The sequence below is a fragment of the Neodiprion virginianus genome, chromosome 7 (genome assembly GCF_021901495.1).
Source record: "Neodiprion virginianus isolate iyNeoVirg1 chromosome 7, iyNeoVirg1.1, whole genome shotgun sequence".
Classification (NCBI taxonomy): domain Eukaryota; kingdom Metazoa; phylum Arthropoda; class Insecta; order Hymenoptera; family Diprionidae; genus Neodiprion; species Neodiprion virginianus.
In genome coordinates this window covers 872,858-893,313 of record NC_060883.1, presented here as the reverse complement: position 1 = coordinate 893,313, position 20,456 = coordinate 872,858, and the positions used below count along the sequence as shown (strand labels likewise).

Sequence of the window (20,456 nt, the reverse complement as noted above, 5' to 3'; positions counted from 1 at the left end):
GAAAGAAAGCTACCGCGCAAAATTATTGGCGAAATTTCATGATTAATCACGCATTACCTTGACCTTTGACCAGTAGACAAAGATCTGAGCGCAACTTCGTACGCACTTAAGTACGATGCCGTTACTATGGCTACGTTTCATAATGCGTATGTCAAAACACGCTGTTGTGACGTTTACCTTCGGTGTACATACAGGAATATTTTTATTAACGCAAATTGGCGACTCTACAGCGCTGCGCGACATGCGATTTACAAAGATAACGTTCATTCCGCAGCAAAATTAACTCCGATATGACCAGCTTTGCGCAAAATATCCAAGTAATCAGGGATGGGGAGTACACCAAGACCATATACACTATGGTAGATAATATTTAACATATTATGTGCATGTATTGTCACGATATTACGTAACATCCACCTGCCACACAATAGAATCAAATTCTTTAAAATATTCGCCAATGGTAATTCGATTTTGAATCCATGCCATAGATCAAGGAGCAGAAATATGCAGAAACCATTCAGATTCTTATCACTCTCATGGTGACATATCCTGAGGTGGGTTAAAAAAAGAACAGATAATAGAAATTGGAGAGGAAGAGAAAACCATCATGCGATCGATAATCACGTTTCAGTCCAGACCCTGCCTGTCTCTGCTGGCCCATTGTTATTTTTATACGCAAGACTTTGCCGGGGCGGCAGGCTGCTACGAAAAACTGGTACAGATCTGCCCAGAAGAAGACTTGTACAAGCTCTACTACGCTCAATCCCTCCATCAGGCATGCATGTACCAGGAGGCCTGGAGCGTCTGTTCGACGATTGTCAACAAGCCGCAGCTGGAGTCAAAGGTCACCAAACTACAAGCAGCGATTAAGTACGGGCAGGAAGACATCGCCGGATCTAAGACCTACGTCGATCAGTGCTCCGTTGAAGATGTCGACACTGATATCAACCTGGGATGCCTACTGTATAAGGTACGAATTAATTTTACGACAAACAGTTGTTGTATCATCGATGTAGGTGTTTTCCCTGTCAACAGGAGGAGCAGTATGAACAAGCGCTGAAAAAGTTCTCCACAGCATTACAAATAGTCGGATTTAAGCCCCACTTGTCCTACAATGTCGCTCTTTGCTATTACAGACTCAAGGAATATGCCGCCTCCCTAAAACACATCGGTACGTATAAAGTTCTCTCACCTTCTTTCAATGGTTATCAACGTAAATGTTGATCTATCAAACTATTCTGAACACGGAACATGAATATTTTTTAGCTGACATTATCGAGCAGGGGATCAAAGAGCACCCGGAATTAAGCGTCGGCATGACTACGGAAGGTATCGAGGTCAGGAGTGTCGGCAACACCCTCACTTTGCATGAAACTGCGCTAACCGAGGCATTCAATCTCAAAGCTGCCATTGAATATCAGCTACAAAATTGTACTGCTCTATCATACTTCTTATTACCGAGTAGCTTTGCTCTTCTCAATGTATATCCTATTCTATGACTAGGATTTAGAACTACCCTCAGTTATGTTAAGTTAATAAAAAACGACCAATCTCTATTGATATCTACAGACGAGGCAGCCAGGGAAGCGTTGACGGACATGCCACCACGTTCTGAGGAGGAATTGGATGCAGTAACCTTACATAATCAGGCATTGATCAACATGGACTCGAGGCCCAGCGAGGGCTTCGAAAAGTTACAGTTTCTGCTGCAGCAGAATCCATTCCCGCCAGAAACTTTTGCCAATTTACTTCTGCTCTACTGCAGATACCAGTACTACGATCTGGCGGCAGATGTACTGGCTGAAAACGTTCACCTAACTTACAAATATTTAACGCCAGTGAGTTGGATAGATTTTGTTTTCAATTTTCGACTTGTTCGAGGATAATATTATTATTATTATTATTATTATTATTATTATTATTCTTGATCATTCTTAACGCTTAGAACTGGAATATTTACACTTTTTCGTGCGCCTTTCTTTGCCAAGCTCGGAAATCTTTCGCTTCAAAGAACTCTTTATTCCATCAATATCCTCTTCGTCGCCATTCTTGTCGTCTTCATCGGTCGAATTACTTTGTGACGAATTATCCCTGCTCTTCTTCTCCTTCTTTCGTTTTCTCTTCTTATCCTTGCTTCGTTTTTTTGACGACTTCTTCCCTCTCTCCCCATCCTCAGAGTCGCTGTCATTGCCCAGTGGTTCTTCGTTTGACTTTGATTTTTTGGATTTCTTCTTACTCTTTGATTTCTTGGATTTATGCTTCTTAATCTTCGTCTCAACTGTACCCTCCTCTATCTCTGGCTTTGTCGCTTCTTCTGTTTTGTCCTCCCCCTCGATTTCGGGTATCAGCTCGTAAGTTTTGCCACCCGGGCTCATGAAGCAATCACTTGAAAGATGACCGTGAGTTCCGCACTTGGCGCACGTTGTATTAAGCACGGCCTGAAGCTGGATAACTTTTCTTTGATTAGGCCCCGTTGTTTTCCTCTTCTGCTCATCCCTCTGAAGTTGGACGCCATTTGGATCCAGATCTGTCCCGTTTCCCTGATTGACCAGCTTCATCGACAGGCTTATTTTACCCTCCTCGTTTATTGATATTATCTTACACCATACTCGCTCCCCTCGCTGCAGCACATCCCCAACATCGTCAACGTGCGAAGAACTGACCTGACCATGTAAGAGAGAAAGCAATATAGAGAAGATAAATAGAAACGTCGTCGATTTTCTCACACCGGTTCATTGGTCACTCCCCTCCTTACCTGCGACTTGTGAACGAGCCCCTGCTGAGTGCACCCTGGTATTCTGACAAAAGCCCCATAGTTTTGAACAGCTGCGACTTCACCCAGGAATATTTGATTGAGTTCACATCCAGTCATCCTTGCCGTTTTTTCTTCTTCCCGGTTGTAATTAATTCATTATAGGTAAATTTTGTGTGTTATTTATTTTCTTTTTAGGCTGTTATTCCCCAAGTTGAGGAAAAATTTTAGGCCGACTGCATCGATGGTTCGCAAAGCATTTTTCCAACTCGTAAAAATTCGTATTCTTAAGCCGAGAGATTCCGCGATATAAATATCCTTTTGTTTGATCGACGTAGAAAGAAAGCTCAAAATATTTCAGGTTATGTTTGCGTGGATGTATGCATACATAAACACGATATATGGCAGTGAAGTATCAAGGTTTTGGAAAAAAGGGGGCTTTCAAAAAATCAGGCCATTTACGGTCTTCTGTTTCTCTTCTCTTTCTCAAGTACCTGTACGACTTCCTGGATGCACTGATAACGCAACAAACATCGCCAGAGGAAGCATACAGGAAGTTTGATGACCTGGCAAACAAACACACCGAGACCTTGCGGAAAGCGACAAAGCAGGTACAGGAGGCAAGACTGAACCATGACGATAACGCTGTGAAGCGAGCGGTGAATGACTACGAGGAAGCTCTGGAGCGGTATGTTCCAGTTCTGATGGCGCAGGCAAAGATATATTGGGAACTTGAGAACTATGCCCAAGTCGAGAAGATATTCAGAAAGAGCGTAGAGTTCTGCAACGAGCACGATGTGTGGAAACTGAACGTTGCTCACACACTCTTCATGCAGGAAAACAAATTCAAAGAGGCGACAGGGTTCTACGAGCCCATTGTCAAGAAGAAATACGACAACGTAAGCTAGATATCTCTTAGTAATTAATTGACAGCCTGAAAACTGTGTTAAATATGTTTCAGATTCTAGATATCAGCGCGATAGTTCTGGCCAACCTTTGCGTCAGCTACATTATGACTTCGCAGAATGCAGAGGCTGAGGAGCTGATGAAGAAGATAGAAAAGGAGGAGGAAACTGTGTCGTTTGAGGACCAGGAAAAGAAACTGTTTCATCTTTGCATCGTGAACTTGGTCATAGGAACCTTGTACTGTGCCAAAGGCAACTACGAGTTTGGTATATCCAGAGTAATGAAGAGTCTGGAGCCTTACAGCAAGAAACTAGGAACCGACACGTGGTTCTATGCAAAAAGATGCTTCCTTTCCTTGCTGGAACAGTTGGCTAAGCAGCTCGTTGTTCTCAAGGATCCAACGCTTCAAGAATGTGTGCAATTCTTGGAACATTGTGAAGGTAGCAAGGATCCGCTTGGGCTTGTTCACGTTTGAACGCTTCTCTGCTTACTGTTTTCTTGTTACTTATTCGTTTCAGTTTACGGGAGGGATGTTAGAACGGTAATAGAACAGCCACTGGACATTCAAGAGATTCCGACAGTGCCACTGGGCAAACAGACCGTCACCTACGAGGCGAGATATCTGAAGGCATTATTCCTCAAATTGCAAATGGGTTAAATGATCCTGTCGCAGTTGAATGATTATCTGTGGTTGTTAATTTAAGTATATACATTTATCATTGTGGGTGTCACAGTAGTAACTATAATAAGCTGCAATATAACTAAATCATTTTTTTTTTTTCATATTCTGAACAACTATACAGTTGTGAAATAGATATCAAATTTATCTAGCTCGTAATTTTAGATTTTAATCAAAAATTGTTCAGCTAAGAATCAAGGAAATAAAAAATGTTCAAACTGTCATGACTTGTTTGTCGTAGAAATTTGATGTTTGTTAATAATGTTCCAAACGGTTTTGTAAGAATTTCGAATCAATACTCGGGGATCTTGAGGTTTAGCTACGTCCCTGGCTTCAACGACACAACCAATGAATGCGGAAATATTATAGATGCGGTCACTGCGAGGGAATCGAGAAATTACCGTAAAATAATCGCAATCACAACAAACATGGTGGCTGACATGGAGGTTGAGCAGGCAAAGGAGCGTTTATTGGAGCTAATAAAAGCGAAAGACAAGCTAGAGTCCGATATTCAAGGCTACAAAGAGATCCTCGACTGCGTAGGTACCCAAAAATCACATAATTTACCATCGAACTTTCGCAATCGACGGTATTTATACACACAATGTGGTTTGATGTCAACAAGGAACGATGACGGGTCAGATTTTAAAGCCACCTAAACTAAGCCTTGAAGTACCGGATTTGTTTGAACATTTCCTGTCTTTTCACTTGCTTTCAGAACCATGTAGGTATGAACGACCCTTTGGTAGACTCTGATGGTTTTCCTCGTGACGACGTAGACGTCTACCAAGTCAGGCATGCTCGCCATAAGATAATATGTATGTCAAATACCGAAATAGTGCAACTGTCAGCAGTGATACGCACCTGAGGAATTTTCTCTCAATTTTAAAACCTTACCATTACCAGGTCTCCAAAACGATCACAAGGCGTTGATGAGGCAAATCGAGGCTGGACTACATCAGGTTCACTCGATATCCGGCAGTCAGAGTCAGCCTTCCGAAACCAGCGTAAACAATGCTGAGGAGAATACGCTTTCAGAACCATTCTTGAAAGTGAATTTGGTCTCTTCCGCTTCTCCGGCTGAACTTGCTGTAAACAGATTAATATTAAAATTTTTTCTTTCACCATATTAACTATTAATCAGGAATATTTGTGCATTTTCAACAGTAATTCATAGTGTATGTTTGTTTTTTTGTTTGCATTCTTTAGGGTATAGAAGTGGGAGATTTGATCATGGAGTTTGGATCCATAGACTCCCGTAACTTCAGATCATTAAAGGATGTGGGGGATCTCGTTGAAAGTAGCAAATATAAGCCGATATTTGTGAAAATAAAGCGTGGATTGAACACGGCGGTTCTTACACTGGTTCCCAAACCTTGGAGTGGAAAAGGATTGCTCGGTTGCAACGTGATACCCGTTGAATCGGTCGAAAGATAAATAAGAAGATAATGTGCGTCACAAGATGACTCAATGTTATTTGGATTGGTGGAATTAAATTGAGAATTTTTTTCGTATCGTACTGTATCACGTTTAAGTTGAGAGACATAGAATTTTATCTCACTTTACCTAGTTAATATTATTTTCCCTAATAACTTATTTCCTAAAAATGTTATCGATAAAAGATGAAATTCCGCGATAAGGTTTAATCTAATGAAATCACTTTCAAATTAACGACAAGGTAATATTCAGTTTATGTTCTCTACTCGCTTACTAATCACTATTATTTTTAGACAAGAATTAAAAAACATATTTTCTCTTTCTAACGATGCAAGAATCTCGTTTTTGTAAACAAGCTGAAAACTGTAAGGAAAAGTCGCGTTGAATTGTTTAATTACAGCGATAGTAAATAAATTTCGTAAAGAAAAATATTGTACTTTTTGTGTTGGATTTTGATAATCAGGCGCAAAATGTTGACGGGAAAAAATTCACGGAGAATTGATCGCAAATGAAATTTATACACTGCTAAATTGTGCAAATTTAAAGTTGCAAGTGTAGTTTTCTGCGCTACGCGTGAAGCAGGAAGTACACCCAGCTGTATTGCTCAATGCTCGCATGCCTGATCGGTAAGGTCAATCCTGTTGCACTCTATCTCTATCGCTTTGCCCATGATTGGCTAAGCGCGCGTCCTCACCCAATCATGGCGCAGAGGGAGAGTGACAGAGTTTATTAAGAACGAATAAACCATACTCGATAGGCAGAACGGCCATCTAACCTCTGAATTACCGTTGAGTGGTGCCACCGTCGAATCCTCCGGGTGTATACGACGTGTATGTATAAATTCGGATGCTCGCGAGAGCGGAGTAAGAATTGAACTCGCGAAGGCGAAACGTCAAGATGGCAGAACTCGGGTCGTTCACGTTCCCGACGTTGTTTACGGTTTTATTATTGTTATCAGCAGCGCTTGATGGGACTTGCAACCCAGTAAACATATCCCTGCGAAGTGTCCCCGAGTCCCTCATCCATACGGCGATTAATTCGTTGAACAGAAATTCGCCAACCCAGAACACGTATAGGGGCGGAAACCTCATTAGCGCGCAAAAATTGGTAATTATGCTGTGTATTTTATACTTGATGTCATTCGTCGTGAATGTTCTCATCATCCCGTGACGTTTCGAAAGTAAACTTTTCTATTTCCGAATACATTGCGGCAATTTTTATTGTTGGAATTCTCTCCTGACTCCGCGACAAAGCGCGCAATAATCGATCATCGCATAGTCATGCACTTAGCGGATATCTAACTTGGAATTTCTAACGTCGTTATTTACAAATACGGTAACGCTTGGCGCGTGCGAAATCTCTTTGTCAACCGTAGCGATGACAAATCGTTATGTATAGAATGTATAATTTCGTGATGTCGCTCGCGCGTTCACGTATGAATATGTGAAGTAATTTAATCGCCCTAAAGAGCGGACAATTATTTAACAATTTTAACTTTTCTTTTTTTCATAACAATTAATCGTCATAACAGCATCTCTTGCAAGAATTCACTTCAAACTGGGTTACAGACAGGATATTTTTGCCTCTATAATATTTACAAATAACAGAAACATCAAGATAAAAAGATTACACCAATGTACCGGGTTATCAGTATCGGTGACCTAGCATGTCAACGTTATACGCCCCATATGCAGATTACCAAACATTCGTGGTCTGCGTTGTTTCCACAGATGTGCCAAGGGTCCATATATCACGATATGCATGCAAACGTTTGTCCAAATAAGTAAACAAAGCAAGAGTCAGCAGATAGCAAATTTTTTTCCACTTTAACAACCTCCGTCTCTTTCTTCGTAGTTGGAGCCAAGCTTCGTGATCTACAGACTGACCCTGAACCTGCAAACAATATGCTCAGAGGGTTCGACAAGCTGTCCCAGAGAGGCGTGCACTATAGACCTGAAAGACACATCGGGACAGGTAGAAGTTGACCCAAATACTATACAATGCTTGTACCTGTACCCTCAGTCCACTCAGGAGGATATCCACCAGTCGCAGCAACAGCAGAATAGTCCCAGCACAGACAGCGACTTCGACAAGAGCACCTTGGACCTCGACCACGAGGTTCAAGCGGCAGCTGAGCTGCAAAAACCGGATACCGAATCAGCTGAGCCATTCATTGCGGTCAAAGCGGAAAACTCGAATTACTGTGCAGGTTGCCCTTACGAACTGAACCCAAATTTGCCAGGGCTGAACGCCTTTGTCACGCAAGCTCTGGACGCTATGGACAGACTCCGACAGATGGAACACACGCACAAATTCATAAGGATGCTGAAAGTGACTCGGGCTGTTCCTCCGAGTTCTACAGTCGTCGAGTATAAGCTTCTTGCTGAAATCGGAGAGTCAAACTGTCTGAACGACGCAGTTACGGAACGCTCACTATGCTCGCTGCGGAGTGACTCCCCTAGTAGACTGTGTCTGATCACGTTCCAGGAGCGGCCCTGGATACAGGGTGACAGGCAGATTACTGGAAATAATTGCACCGCTCGTTCAGATGACGAGAATGAAGTAAACGCTGTTTCGGATACGATAATTTCGAATCCAGGAAACACGGAGGGCGTTCTGTCGGGAGAAAACATATTTGAAACTAAGGGACTGCAAGTTTTAAGGGACCCTAATGAACTCCACGAACTTCAGAAAGAAGATTCAGCACAAGTATTAAATCAGGAAAGACCGGCGGTAACCGAGGCTCCCATAGTGAGGGTGGAACTTGAGCGACCAGATAATGGACAAAAGGTACAAGGATTCGTTGATAAGCAGAAAGAGTTTGAGGAGTTTTTGGAGGGCTTTGATATACCATTGAGAACAGAGACTGCGGTAGTGGACGATCATGAGGACGGGAGGCAACCGGTAACCGAGGAGATAATCAGACCGGAGAAAGTGGACAGATTGATGGTGAATTCTTCTTCGGACTTAGAATCAAACTCCAATGAAAGTGTAGAAGATGCGCTACCTGATTTATGGCAAGAAAGAGCTAACATCAACCGGAATAAGCGAAATGTTGGAAGTGCCACTTCCATCAGCACCAACGACGAGAATGTTAAAAACTTCACAGCCATGGGATTTCAGAAATTTTTGGAAACATATCAGGGACAGAACGAGCCACTTTTACTGAATGTGACATTAGCAACTAAACAGATTGTGCAAGGCTCTCTTTACAAGATGACGGTAAAAATTGGAGTCAGCGACTGCCCGAGGGGAACGAAAAACAATTGCCAACTGCAAGCTGGCAGCAAGCCCCAGACGTGTGAAATTAGTGCCTGGTCAAGGCCGTGGCTTTCCACGGATAAATTGAAGATAACTGTAACATGCCAGCCGAATACCAACCTGAGAAAGAAACGTTCCGCAGTGATGGGAGCAGTACAACCGATAAGCATCGATGACCCGGAGGTGAAAAACTACGCGAATCTGGGTGTTAGTAAATTTTCGGAAAACTTGGGGGGACAGAACGAGCACATGTTGATTGAAATCATATCCGCGACCAGTCAGGTTGTCCAAGGGAGTCAGTACATAATAAACGTGAGACTCGGAGAGAGTGACTGTCCCAAGGGAACAAAGAACAACTGCCAACTGAAAGCTGGCAGCCATCCACAAGAGTGCGAAGTGAAGGTCTGGTCGAGGCCGTGGCTGAAGTCAGGGGCGCTCGATGTGCAGGTGAACTGCAAGGCGAACGAACGAGCAAAGAGGAGCTTGAGAGGCAAGGACTATAGCAAGAAGATGCTGGAGCAGTCCACGTATCTGAGAAACGAGAGGCTGTTCAACGACTTTGTTGACAAGTACAACAAAAGCTATGAAAGTTTGTCCGACAGGAAATATCGATTCAAAGTTTTCCAGCTAAATATGATGACTGTTCAAGAGCTGCAGCGCAACGAACAGGGAACTGCGATTTACGGCGCTTCAATGTTTGCTGATCTGACGACACAAGAGTTTAAACGGTATTTGGGACTGAAGCCGGAGCTTAGGGTGGAAAACGAGATCCCGATACCGATGGCTGAGATTCCTAACGTCATGCTTCCCGAGTCTTTCGACTGGCGTGACCACAACGTGGTAACGCCAGTAAAGAACCAGGGAAGCTGCGGTTCATGCTGGGCGTTTTCGGTCACCGGAAACATCGAAGGACAGTACGCCTTGCGCCACGGAAACCTGCTCTCGTTTTCCGAGCAGGAACTGGTCGACTGCGACACGCTTGATGAAGGCTGCGGAGGCGGTTTACCCGATAACGCGTACAGGGCGATAGAAAAAATCGGAGGACTTGAGCTGGAATCGGACTATCCCTATGACGGGGCTAACGAAGTTTGTCACTTCAATACTAGCGAGGTCAGAGCGAAGGTTGTTTCTGCGGTAAATATCACCAGTAACGAGACCCAAATGGCTCAGTGGCTGGTGAAAAATGGCCCCATTTCAATCGGCATTAATGCCAATGCAATGCAGTTCTACATGGGCGGTATTTCCCATCCCTACAAATTCCTTTGCAGCCCGACAAACCTTGATCATGGAGTACTGATCGTCGGTTACGGAATTCACAGTAAGTAAACTTATGGCGAATTTGACTCACAGTCAGAGTTCGTATTGAGTGCAGTTTCATTAGTTTTCCAGTCTTTGGCTGAAAACTACGGAACTTGTCCTTGATATACATTTTTTCTGTAAATCAAATTCTCTACTAAATTATTTATACAGACAGTTGTTTTTCATCGCTATATCAATTATTCTAAAGCTTAAATGATGAAAAATAGTCATTAAAACGTTACGCTGAAAAATTAATGAATCAACGTTTTATCAACTGTTCTTAATCTACATGACTTCCTGCCACATTGTTAAGCCTGTATTTTCTCCATGTCTGCATTATTCTAATGCTGAGTAGATAACAGTGAAACGATATGGAATATAATTGCAAACTCTTACATTTGATCGTCCATCGTTAGGAACCGTAAGGCAGTTAAAAGAGAAACTGTATAAAATAACAACGGTACAAAAACCAGTAGCACTGTCACATACCGTGCAATCTCGTCCCGTGTTAATAAATTTATAAATATCTTGACGGTTATTATCATTATTATTTTTATTTTTACAGCATATCCCATCTTTCATAAAACACTGCCTTATTGGACGATAAAGAACAGCTGGGGTCCTCAATGGGGCGAAAAAGGATATTACAGGGTGTACAGAGGCGACGGAACGTGCGGAGTCAATCAAATGGCATCTAGTGCAGTGGTCGCTTAAAGATTGCAACTTGGAATTGTTAATTAGCCTAATAACTTTGTTAAAAACTCCCAACGCGCTATACATTTTTTTATTACTACATTAAAAAAATATTAAATTTCTTTGATTGAAAAAGAGAGAAAAAAAAGGTACACCTTGAATTTTTCAAACAAAGTTTGACGTTTTATACTTTGATATACGTTATTATAATAATTACGCCCATTGGAAGCTAGAAAAATCGGTGAAGTTTCGAATAAGAAGTTCATTCGCATTTACAAAACTGGGTTCAAAACCTTATTGTTTAATAATAAAACAACGGGCGAATAGATTTGCTAAACTAGGCGTTGTAACAATAATGTTTTCCTTACTTTTTATTTTTGCGCCCTTTGTGTAGATCTTTACAGCTATTAATCTCTCGAGTTAGAAAAAAAAAAAACATAAAAAACAAAAGAAAAAAATCTAACAATTCTGTAAAAGTTTTCAAGATAATATTAATAAATAATATTAACGTGTTGCGAGCAAAATGACAGAAAAAAAAAGTAAAAAAGAAAAAACTCACAATTTTCCATGACATTAAAAAACTACTTTAATATTATACTATTGAAATGTACTTTCTATTCTTTTCTTTCTCTCCCTCTCTATTCTTTACGTTGTACTAAATCTCAAATAATTCGAACGTGTGTCGTAAACAATATGAACAATTTGCATGAAATGAAAAATTGATAATCCCATAAGTAGGAAATGTAAGAGAATTTGCAATTAGACGTGTTCATCTTGATAAGAAATTTTATATTGACCTAGATTTCAATCATTTGAAAAATAAACTGCTAAGGATTGATTATACAAAACTCACCCGATACTTGGGTGGGTGTTGTTTGTTTATTTCAGCTCCGCTTTTCTGTTTCAAGTATCCAATAATAATTGTGATATTTTTTCAAGTAGCATACGTGTAATAATAATTATTATCAATAAAGCATTAATAATAATAACGATTAAACAATTGTTGACTTATTTTCGTTGTACTCATTATCATTATCATTACTCTATTATCAATACCAAGCGAGTCAAATGTTTATGTTTGTTTCACGGTCTTTATCTGTTCACTATCCCTTCTCTACATGACTTTTGCCAATCGGATTGCGAAATAGAGAAAGATAAATAACTGTGTGACAAATTAATATAAGAATGTGACCAGGGAACAAAATGAAACATTCTTTTCCTGCATTTTCATTTTCAGGACTATCGAATATTAGTAAGTGAATCAATTTGACGAAAAATGAATGTTGCGATTGTACCAACAAGGTTAATATCAAATATTATTTTTTTTATGAACTGGATTGAAAAAAAAGTGGATATCTACGTTCATATGTATATATTTTTTTTTCGTTTATTTTTCGCATCCTGCTCATTTTCATATAATTCACACAGCTAATAACCAACCATCGCCAAGTAAAACGATTCGTCACGAGTTCGATAAAAATTTATTAACATTTATTACTATTACGAATGTATATTAACGTAATTATTTAATTTATTTTGCATTTTATTCGATTATTTTCGTCAAACTTGAACGATAATTGTGTGTTTATACTGTAATTTGTTGTTTCTTTTTTGTATTTGGTTTTTCAAATTATTGTTCAGACTCACTTATTTTAAGGTCATAAGAGTAATATTATAAAACACGTTTCTATGTCGAAGGAAAATCCCATTGTGATCTAATAGTAAACGAACGTGCATGTGAAACGTGGATTTTTGTATTTCGTTTCTTATTTGTTTTCTTTCTTTTGCCCTCTGCCTTGTCTTATCTCTTACCTTATACATAATAATATAACATGAGAACCTGTTTTCTTAGTTTTACTTATCGCGTTCGCGGTTCAACAGTAGTGAAGATTGCGTGTGATTGAATATGCGTGTGTAAGTGTCCGTGGGTCTAGGCTGGTTGGAAATAATATTAGTACACCGACAGATTAGTTCAAGGGGCGAACGACGCGCAATTCGCATTATCGGCGTGTGAATAATTTAAACAAAATTCCTTTAGAAAAGGAAAGTTCTTTTCCCTCTAGCGACAAAAGGAATCAATGAGTAATTTATTTTTTCACATAATCAGATACGCATCGTTTCTTATCTTATCTTATCTTACCTCTTCTCGTCTCTATTTCAATCCCGAAAGTCTTAATGTCCACTGCATATGTACGACGAAAATTTTGGCTTGAGAGACGTGATTGATTTCGCTCACTTTTGAACAAAATAAAAATTAATTTTAACAACAGGATAAAAAAAAAAAAAAAAAAAAAGAAAAAATACTTATTTCAGAAGGCAAATGCCCCTTGAACGAGACTCGCAACGCGCGTTGATCACCACCAGCAGCAGCAGTAACAGCTAGACTATTGAAAAGAATGTACAAAGATCACCTCTTTCGCGACTGTGCTTAGTAGTAATTGTACGATCCCCACTGATTGTAGGGGCCGTAAGCCTGAGGTCCGCCCTGACCGTACTGCCAGTTTTGATAATTCGCGTAATTCGGATCCGACGGTGGCGGGTACTGCTGATATCCTTGCTGGTAACTACCCTGCCCGCTGTACTGTCCACCCTGGAAAGGCTGCTGGGACTGATACGGGCCGCTCGGTCCGCTTCCGTACTGGTAAGAAGACTGCGAGCCGACCGAAGGCGGCGGTGGAATGCTGGATTGGTCGCCAGGCTTGACTTTCTTTGGCGGTGACGTCTCGCTGCGAAAGGAACATTGAGATTAATTTTACCTCAGTTTTACCGGCCTTTTACACATCATGGTGGTCACAAATTTTTGGGAAAAAATATTCCATGACATTACTAGGTTTGCCAGGACCTAAAACCTAATCTTCCTTTGCATTTTCCCAATTTTAGTAAGTTACAAGACCTAATTTGTTTACCTTACTGACTCTACATTCAGTTCAAATTCAATCCGAACCGAAAAAAAATATATAATGTACAAAAAAAAGTCAGTTTAAGTAAATTTGCTACCTCAAAATATCATTTCGAATTCCGATGACAGAAAACTAATACTTCCAGTTTTTTCAATGTCCAAATTAAAAATCCCTTGACAATTCCAGGTTTTCCATTACCCCTTTTAAATACCCTGACATTTTCAGGTTTTTCAGGTGTGTGCCCACCCCGATACATGTATATAATATTTTTCTGTTTATTAAAGTATTCGTTACCTCTTGCTGTCCTCGTTCTTCGCCTTCTTTCTTTCTTTGGCTTGTTTTATGCACTTCTGGAACTGCTCGTGCGCCTTAAGTACTTGGCGTATGTCCGGGCTGAAGTCTTCAAGGAACTCGACCTTTCTTTGCGCAAATAGTACTCGCTGCTCGAGGTCGGCATGCTCGCGCTCTATGAACATGTCCATGTACCCGACGACCTCCGAGGTGTCGACCGGGCTCCGCTGCAGGCCGAGGTCGATCAGTTGTAGATAAAGTCGCGGGTTGTCCTTGTCCTTGTCGGTCGCCTGACGGAGAATTGATTAGAAAAATTCGTCTCACGTTGTCGAATGAATGTTAAAATGCCTCAATTTATTCACATTTAATGTTAATGCGATGTCTGAGAGATTTAATTACCTTGAGGAGTACTTTTACGGCTTTATCAATATCGTTCTTGACCTTGCACAAAAACCTCGCGTATTTGACAGCCACATTGTTGGCTATCGTGCGATTTTTGCTGTTGCTTATGTAATTCTCGTACAGGGCACAGGCCTTGTCCAAATCCCCTCTTCGGCGCTCGAGATTTACACGACGGTACGCGATCTGCAGCATATTAGGCAATGCCGCGTCAATTTTCTCCAGTATTTCGGATGCTTTTTCAAAGTTTCCCTGACCCTCCTCAAACGTCGCCCATTGTAAATGCAAGTTAGGTTTTTTCGGGTGGTGAACTATGCACGCGCGTGAATACACGTCTCTTATCTTCTCAGCATTCTCGCTCTTTTGAGTCTCCAAATAACGTACAAACTGGAATAAAACAGAGGAGAAATAAAATAAAGTTATCCTCTGTCTTTTTGTCTCCAGTCCTTTCAAACGTGAAATGACAACAACTTACTCGCATCCAGAATTCATCATACAGAGCGCAGGCGATCAAACAGCGCTCGAAAAGTATGATGATTCTAGCCGGATCTTTTTGCTCGATCTCGAAGTCTAGATACTCCTTCCAGTTCTTCAGTTGACACCGCTCGAGGGGCTTAACGTGGAAATAAGGTCTCTTGATCTGTGAAAATATAAAGTACAAATGTGATTAGAATCTTGGTCAGATTATTCAACCCTATTTCGACCCATCAAAGAAAATGAAAATCGACATTACCCCTTCCTCGTACGACCATCTTGCAGCGACAGCGTTGACGTTGGCCTTGTGCATTTTTCGCCTGGTGCTAATGATTTTCTCTCTGATAGCCCGGGTCTCCTCGTCGGTGGGAGGGACCTCGTGTGGCGATGGTTCTTCTCCAGGTGGTGCATCGTCCGCTACCGAAGCTGTTGCGGTGGTAGCCTCATCCGATTTGAGAAGAGCCTTAACCTCGGCACGTAGGGTAAGAAAGTCGTCGACGTTCAAGATTTTGTTGGGAAGATTCGACGAGACGAATTCCTGAAAGGCCTCAAAGTGCGACAGGTAGCACAACGTAGGCGTTGACAACAGGCGATCGTACAGAGCGGTCACTCGACTTAGACGCTTTGCCTCCAACTCCCATTTGATGTAACTCTCCCAGAGACGGTCAGATCTGGTACAAAGCGGGACAAATGAATAGTAATTAGACCATTTTTGACACGTGAAATATTGACAGATCGGACTTGAGTAGCAGAAGAGATACTCAGAATTTATCAGGATGTTTCAACCATGATAAAATGAACTAATCTCACCTGAATTCCAGTCCGCAGGCCTCTATGGCTCTCTCATATTGTTCCCGAAGTTTTTCTTCATCGTTTTCATAAACTGTTTTGCAATGATTGATGTAGTGCAGCCATAGATCGACACTGAGCGATATCGCTTTCAATCCTTGGTCAAAAACCTGTGAGATTATCAATGATGATGTTCAGAGAGGAAAATTGTTCGCGTGATTTTGTCGATTTTTTTTTTTTTAAATATATATATACGTTTCTTATCGGGCGCTCGGGTAATATATGTAAATCTATTAATATGTTTTTTGTCCTTGTCACGTGTGGTTATTTTTTCTTTGCATCGTAACGTTTATATATGTATATAAAAACGAAAAGATCATGTTATATATAAGGTTAGATTTATACTTAGAAAAAAAATTATATTATATGTATTATATATATATATATGTGTAGGTATATATATAATTAGATATGGATCGTTGCTCTCATAAGTAATATTTACTCACATACCGTAGGCGTACTGTAAATAAATTTGTGTTGTGGTAATAATTAAAAAACACAGAGATTGCAGAGCATTGTGCATTCACCTTAAAACTCAGGGAGACTCCGACACGAGGCGCGCGTTGTCATATCTTCTCTCTTATCGCTCTCTCTCGCTCTCTGAAGCCCCCTTTTTCTCTGGCACGTGAGCGCTCATCTCTTTAAGTCATTGTCATATGACTTTGTCTCAACACCGATATACCCGACCAATATAAACTTACTTACTTACTTTACAACGAGTAAGAGGAAGGTAATATAAAAAAAAGTGGAAAAAAAAAAAAAAAAAACAAACAAACGAAACAACCATCTTATCCCTATTCGTAAGTTTACAATACTTTGATTTTTTGCTTTTGTTGCGAGTTGTAATATTTTTTGTTTTGTCATATGTAAGATACGTACGTAACTCTATAACGTGTACAGAATTTTTCACCTTATAAAGTTCATGTAAACTACTGTAACAACAAGAACAGCAAAAACAGAAACAACAATAGGAGGAACAACACATTGTCAATGTAAATATCGACAAGATCGGCAACGATGATAATAATAATAATGATAATAATAAGAATAATAATAAGAACAACAACAATAAGCTGATAGAAAATCGATGTGCTACTAATTCGTCGTTATTATTTTCACTTATGTACGTTGTATGAATTTTACCATTAGTATTATAGTAATGATACTGATATTTCGTATACGATATTAATATGTAGTAGTAGTAGTAGTAGTAGTAGTAGTAATAGTAGTAGTAGTAATACTTTAGCCTTACTAGCACAACAGTAGTGATAATAATTAATAAATAATGATCAGCTATTCGGTAAACGGAGAGAGTCGAATGGGTGCCGCAAGACGTGCTAGGCTGTTGGAAGGGAAAACCATATTTACGTGCGTGCGCACTGCCCAGGCGTCTTCCTAACTCGAGCTAGTTTCATATTAGAGGTTTTTTTTTCATTAAAAAAATTCATGAATATCATTGTATGTATCCTAGTAGCAGTAGAAGTGGTATAACAGCTATAGCAGTAACAATAATGATAGTAGTAACAGTAATAACGGTATCCGTAATAGTAGTATGCAATAATAATAGTTATAGTAATATCAATAATGATGATAACTAAGCCTAGGGAATATTTATATATGTATTGAAAAAGTGAACTCACCGTTTGACAATTCTCCGGGTTTCCTTTCTTCTTTTCGTAATCCGCGAACTTCCTCCAGTATCCGTAACAGTATGGATAACGCTCCAAGAATTTCGTATACGCCTCTCGTGCCGCTTCTGCGTCATTCTGCAGAATGAAAACAACCTTCGATCATTTACTTCACACACAACATTTCAAGAGACATTTGGTTACCTACGGGTTTACCGCCTAACGGACAAGTTGACGAACAATTAGGTATTGCACTTTGAAAATCATGCAAAACTTACCTCTTGGTCCACATATTGAAGAAGATAAGTCCAACCAGTGAAATCAGAGGGATCTTCGTTTACAGCTTTCCAATACTTGTCAAGCTCTGGGAGTGCTTTTTTTTTCGGAGACGCTGGCTTCGCCTCTGGCTTGTTTTCAGCCCCTTCAACTCCCGAGGTAATTGCAACTTTTTTGGCAGGTGTTTCGTCATTGTTTTCAGATGTCGGAGAACTTGGGTCGTACTCTCCTTCAGCGTTTAATTTACGTTTACCTAGAAATGACGGAGAAAAATAATTTCAAAAAGAACGTACCGATCAAGCTTAACCAAACTATATTGACTCCTCTTTTTCATAATCCTCTAAATTCTAATATAATTGAATAATATTTCTTAAACTAAAAAGTACATACCTGCACCTCCCTCAGGCTTTGTCTTCGCACTGTCTGCTGCAGCTTTGCTAAGTGCTTTAGCTCCGGCTTTCTTTTTCTTGTCACTATCCGGTGGGAGTTCATCCTCGGAAACAGATTCCGTCTCTCCAAGATCTGCAGGTGCTGCGGCAGGCAACTCTTCATCTGAAACTGCCTCTGTTTCGGGTTCCTAGGTCATGTACAGAAGATCAAAGATTAATTTTTCAAACTTTTTTTTCTTTCACTGCAAAATAACGTTTGAATGTTTTCTGTGTTGATGTCAGAAAACTACAGGATTATAGGATTATGGGATGGGATCTACCTGGAGGGCCGACTCTACAGGGAAAAACTCGTCTTCTGATATCGCTTCCATTTCATGTTCATCCTAACGGTGATAAAAAAAAAATGACAGAAAATTTTGAGAAGATTCGGAATACATGGAAGCATAAGAGCAAATGACAAAACTAAGATCATCAATTCTGTAACAGTAAACAAGCGCCAAAAACTGATACAGCAAATTCAATACCGTATTATTTTAGTCATACCTTAGCGGCAGCTTCAGTTGGAAGTTCATCTTCAGAAACGGCCTCTGTATCAGGTTCAGCTTTCTCTTCTTTTTCATCTGGATTTTCATCCGAGCTTTCTGGCCTCTTTGTGTCAGTTTCTATGCTGTCTGTAGTGAGCATGCTGTGATCAACGGATGAGGTTTTCAAAGATTCGACATCCATTTGAAAGCCTGTCAGACTTTCATGCACAAACGAATTTTGTGTCCCATTTTCCAGTGGCTCCATCTCTACGATCTCCTCCGCCTCTTCTCCCTGATTAAGAACATGGTGGAAGTCATCCATCACCTCGTCATTTTCTTCTACGATGGTCTCCATCACTTCTTCGGACTCCACTTCCTCCTCAGCATCAAGCTCTGCAGGCTCCATGCTGTTCTCAGACATTTCCTGCAACAAGGTTTGGAGAATGAATCATACATTGAGTCAAATCTTTCCAAATGGTCAATTATCTGATCTGGGCAAGAGGGAAAAAAACAAAATAGAAAGAAGCGTTGAATTACCGTGTCTATAAGCTGAATTGTTTCCTTTACTTTCAGCGTGGAAACAATGGAGCCTGAGGGTGTAACTTTGGTGACGAGGGGTGGCGGCGGAGCCTCAAGCTCAGGAACTTCCTCCTCGACATCTCTGTCTCGGTACACAATTCTGATTTCTGTATCTGGATTTTGATCCTGATGTAAGATATCCGTGTCTTGAACCAAAACTATATCCTGCGAGTCTTCAAGTTCGAGGTGAAAGGTCGTACCTTCTTCTTCGACAGTTTGCTCGCTGATGGAACTCTCCAGTGTCTGTTGGAGCAGACCATTCTCCGAGGCATCCTCAGTTTCTTCCAAATTCTCCTCCTCGCCAAGATAAACCTCCTCCTGCGATTCGACAGTGTGAGATACTCGAGAAATTTGGAAAATGCATAAATTCATGAAATACGTTACCTCAGGTTCCGGTTGCAGGTAATCCTCGCCCTCGCGGGCCTTCTTGTGGGAGCGAGTAGCTCTAGCGAGTAATTTTTTGACCGGTGATTTTTTGGTAACGATTAAATTGGTCACAGCACGGCCGGACCTGGTTCGCCTGACTGTGAAAACGTGGATGGAGGCATTAGGGTAACGATACGTTACAAATTTATTTGGAGATGATATTGTGTCGCTTGGATAATGGCGGTTTGCGATGCGCCGCGAACCGCGGTCTTCAATCTCATCGCACCGCGTACAACTGGGATACTTTTTGCCAATTTTTCAGTCGATCATTCGTCAATATCTATACTAAATAACAATCAACCATTTACACTGATATTTCTATGTCTTACCTGGCTCGGCAGCGATAATTTCACTCTCGTCGCCGCTTAACGACGCCATTTTCTTTCTTCTAGTCTTTTTCCTTTCTGTTGTTGGTTGTGTATGTGCGTCCATGCCTGGGATTAAGTATGCTTCGAGTGATCGGACTGGCAGGAAATTTTCGGCGCTTTGAAAATGAACTTCGTATTGCCAGTTTCTGTTCGCAGGTGTCGCTGCTACTTCTCGCGTGGCGCAAGCAGGCGACTTGAAAGTAAATGAATGTCGTGTGCTTTGCCTACCGTAAGGCTTGTGATACGATTAGTTTCTGAATAATCCGCCCGTAACGATTATCTATTTAAGATATATTAATTAGTAATCAGTAGCTAAAGATTAGGTA

General features: G+C 40.6%; 5 protein-coding genes across 9 annotated transcripts; 3 read left to right on the top strand and 2 right to left on the bottom strand.

Moving 5' to 3' along the window:
- Positions 1-15: 15 nt before the first annotated feature.
- On the top strand, positions 16-4,548 carry LOC124308932 (tetratricopeptide repeat protein 30A). Of its 4 annotated transcripts, XM_046772106.1 has the most exons (9): positions 16-359; positions 489-554; positions 632-970; positions 1,036-1,171; positions 1,267-1,431; positions 1,570-1,838; positions 3,244-3,651; positions 3,714-4,098; positions 4,177-4,548. In XM_046772106.1, the coding sequence occupies exons 1-9, from the start codon at positions 291-293 to the stop codon at positions 4,314-4,316; spliced, it is 1,977 nt and encodes a 658-aa protein (XP_046628062.1). In that variant the 5' UTR covers positions 16-290; the 3' UTR covers positions 4,317-4,548. The 4 variants fall into 4 exon arrangements, with proteins under 4 accessions (XP_046628062.1, XP_046628065.1, XP_046628064.1 ...); XM_046772109.1 differs by lacking the exon at positions 489-554 and having other exon boundaries at positions 1,137-1,171; XM_046772108.1 differs by lacking the exon at positions 489-554 and having other exon boundaries at positions 1,017-1,171.
- LOC124308936 (nucleolar protein of 40 kDa-like) lies at positions 1,865-3,157 on the bottom strand. The gene is made up of 2 exons (XM_046772112.1): positions 2,756-3,157; positions 1,865-2,663 (listed from the first exon to the last, which is right to left on the bottom strand). Exons 1-2 carry the CDS (start codon positions 2,870-2,872, stop codon positions 1,935-1,937), a joined length of 846 nt encoding a protein of 281 aa, XP_046628068.1. The 5' UTR covers positions 2,873-3,157; the 3' UTR covers positions 1,865-1,934.
- A 181-nt stretch (positions 4,549-4,729) lies between the features above and the next one.
- LOC124308937 (26S proteasome non-ATPase regulatory subunit 9) lies at positions 4,730-5,902 on the top strand. 2 transcript variants are annotated; one of them, XM_046772113.1, is made up of 4 exons: positions 4,730-4,876; positions 5,056-5,155; positions 5,244-5,428; positions 5,547-5,902. In XM_046772113.1, exons 1-4 carry the CDS (start codon positions 4,766-4,768, stop codon positions 5,772-5,774), a joined length of 624 nt encoding a protein of 207 aa, XP_046628069.1. In that variant the 5' UTR covers positions 4,730-4,765; the 3' UTR covers positions 5,775-5,902. The 2 variants fall into 2 exon arrangements, with proteins under 2 accessions (XP_046628069.1, XP_046628071.1); XM_046772115.1 differs by having other exon boundaries at positions 4,753-4,880.
- A 634-nt stretch (positions 5,903-6,536) lies between these two features.
- On the top strand, positions 6,537-11,477 carry LOC124308931 (uncharacterized). Its single transcript, XM_046772105.1, has 3 exons — positions 6,537-6,881; positions 7,629-10,353; positions 10,900-11,477. The coding sequence occupies exons 1-3, from the start codon at positions 6,672-6,674 to the stop codon at positions 11,046-11,048; spliced, it is 3,084 nt and encodes a 1,027-aa protein (XP_046628061.1). The 5' UTR covers positions 6,537-6,671; the 3' UTR covers positions 11,049-11,477.
- A 1,090-nt stretch (positions 11,478-12,567) lies between these two features.
- On the bottom strand, positions 12,568-20,226 carry LOC124308930 (pre-mRNA-processing factor 39). Its single transcript, XM_046772104.1, has 13 exons — positions 20,092-20,226; positions 19,721-19,860; positions 19,295-19,654; positions 18,777-19,181; positions 18,235-18,421; positions 17,847-18,097; positions 17,581-17,706; positions 15,902-16,050; positions 15,351-15,762; positions 15,093-15,257; positions 14,618-15,004; positions 14,222-14,508; positions 12,568-13,753 (listed from the first exon to the last, which is right to left on the bottom strand). The coding sequence occupies exons 1-13, from the start codon at positions 20,192-20,194 to the stop codon at positions 13,456-13,458; spliced, it is 3,270 nt and encodes a 1,089-aa protein (XP_046628060.1). The 5' UTR covers positions 20,195-20,226; the 3' UTR covers positions 12,568-13,455.
- Positions 20,227-20,456: the final 230 nt, after the last annotated feature.

What these genes read in the sequence shown, in the direction of transcription:
- LOC124308932 (XM_046772106.1), top strand. Translation starts at nt 291, where the DNA reads ATGACCAGCTTTGCGCAAAATATCCAAGTAATCAGGGATGGGGAGTAC. An exon ending in CCAAGACCATATACACTATG is followed by an intron (nt 360 to 488) that starts GTAGATAATATT and finishes TCCATGCCATAG; the next exon opens with ATCAAGGAGCAGAAATATGC. An exon ending in TCAAGAAGAAATACGACAAC is followed by an intron (nt 3,652 to 3,713) that starts GTAAGCTAGATA and finishes AATATGTTTCAG; the next exon opens with ATTCTAGATATCAGCGCGAT.
- LOC124308936 (XM_046772112.1), bottom strand. Translation starts at nt 2,872, where the DNA reads ATGACTGGATGTGAACTCAATCAAATATTCCTGGGTGAAGTCGCAGCT. An exon ending in GGCTCGTTCACAAGTCGCAG is followed by an intron (nt 2,664 to 2,755) that starts GTAAGGAGGGGA and finishes TTACATGGTCAG; the next exon opens with GTCAGTTCTTCGCACGTTGA.
- LOC124308931 (XM_046772105.1), top strand. Translation starts at nt 6,672, where the DNA reads ATGGCAGAACTCGGGTCGTTCACGTTCCCGACGTTGTTTACGGTTTTA. An exon ending in TCATTAGCGCGCAAAAATTG is followed by an intron (nt 6,882 to 7,628) that starts GTAATTATGCTG and finishes CTTTCTTCGTAG; the next exon opens with TTGGAGCCAAGCTTCGTGAT. An exon ending in CGTCGGTTACGGAATTCACA is followed by an intron (nt 10,354 to 10,899) that starts GTAAGTAAACTT and finishes TTATTTTTACAG; the next exon opens with CATATCCCATCTTTCATAAA.
- LOC124308937 (XM_046772113.1), top strand. Translation starts at nt 4,766, where the DNA reads ATGGTGGCTGACATGGAGGTTGAGCAGGCAAAGGAGCGTTTATTGGAG. An exon ending in ACAAAGAGATCCTCGACTGC is followed by an intron (nt 4,877 to 5,055) that starts GTAGGTACCCAA and finishes ACTTGCTTTCAG; the next exon opens with AACCATGTAGGTATGAACGA. An exon ending in TGCTCGCCATAAGATAATAT is followed by an intron (nt 5,156 to 5,243) that starts GTATGTCAAATA and finishes TACCATTACCAG; the next exon opens with GTCTCCAAAACGATCACAAG.
- LOC124308930 (XM_046772104.1), bottom strand. Translation starts at nt 20,194, where the DNA reads ATGGACGCACATACACAACCAACAACAGAAAGGAAAAAGACTAGAAGA. An exon ending in AATTATCGCTGCCGAGCCAG is followed by an intron (nt 19,861 to 20,091) that starts GTAAGACATAGA and finishes ACGTTTTCACAG; the next exon opens with TCAGGCGAACCAGGTCCGGC. An exon ending in AAGAACGAGGACAGCAAGAG is followed by an intron (nt 13,754 to 14,221) that starts GTAACGAATACT and finishes TTCCTTTCGCAG; the next exon opens with CGAGACGTCACCGCCAAAGA.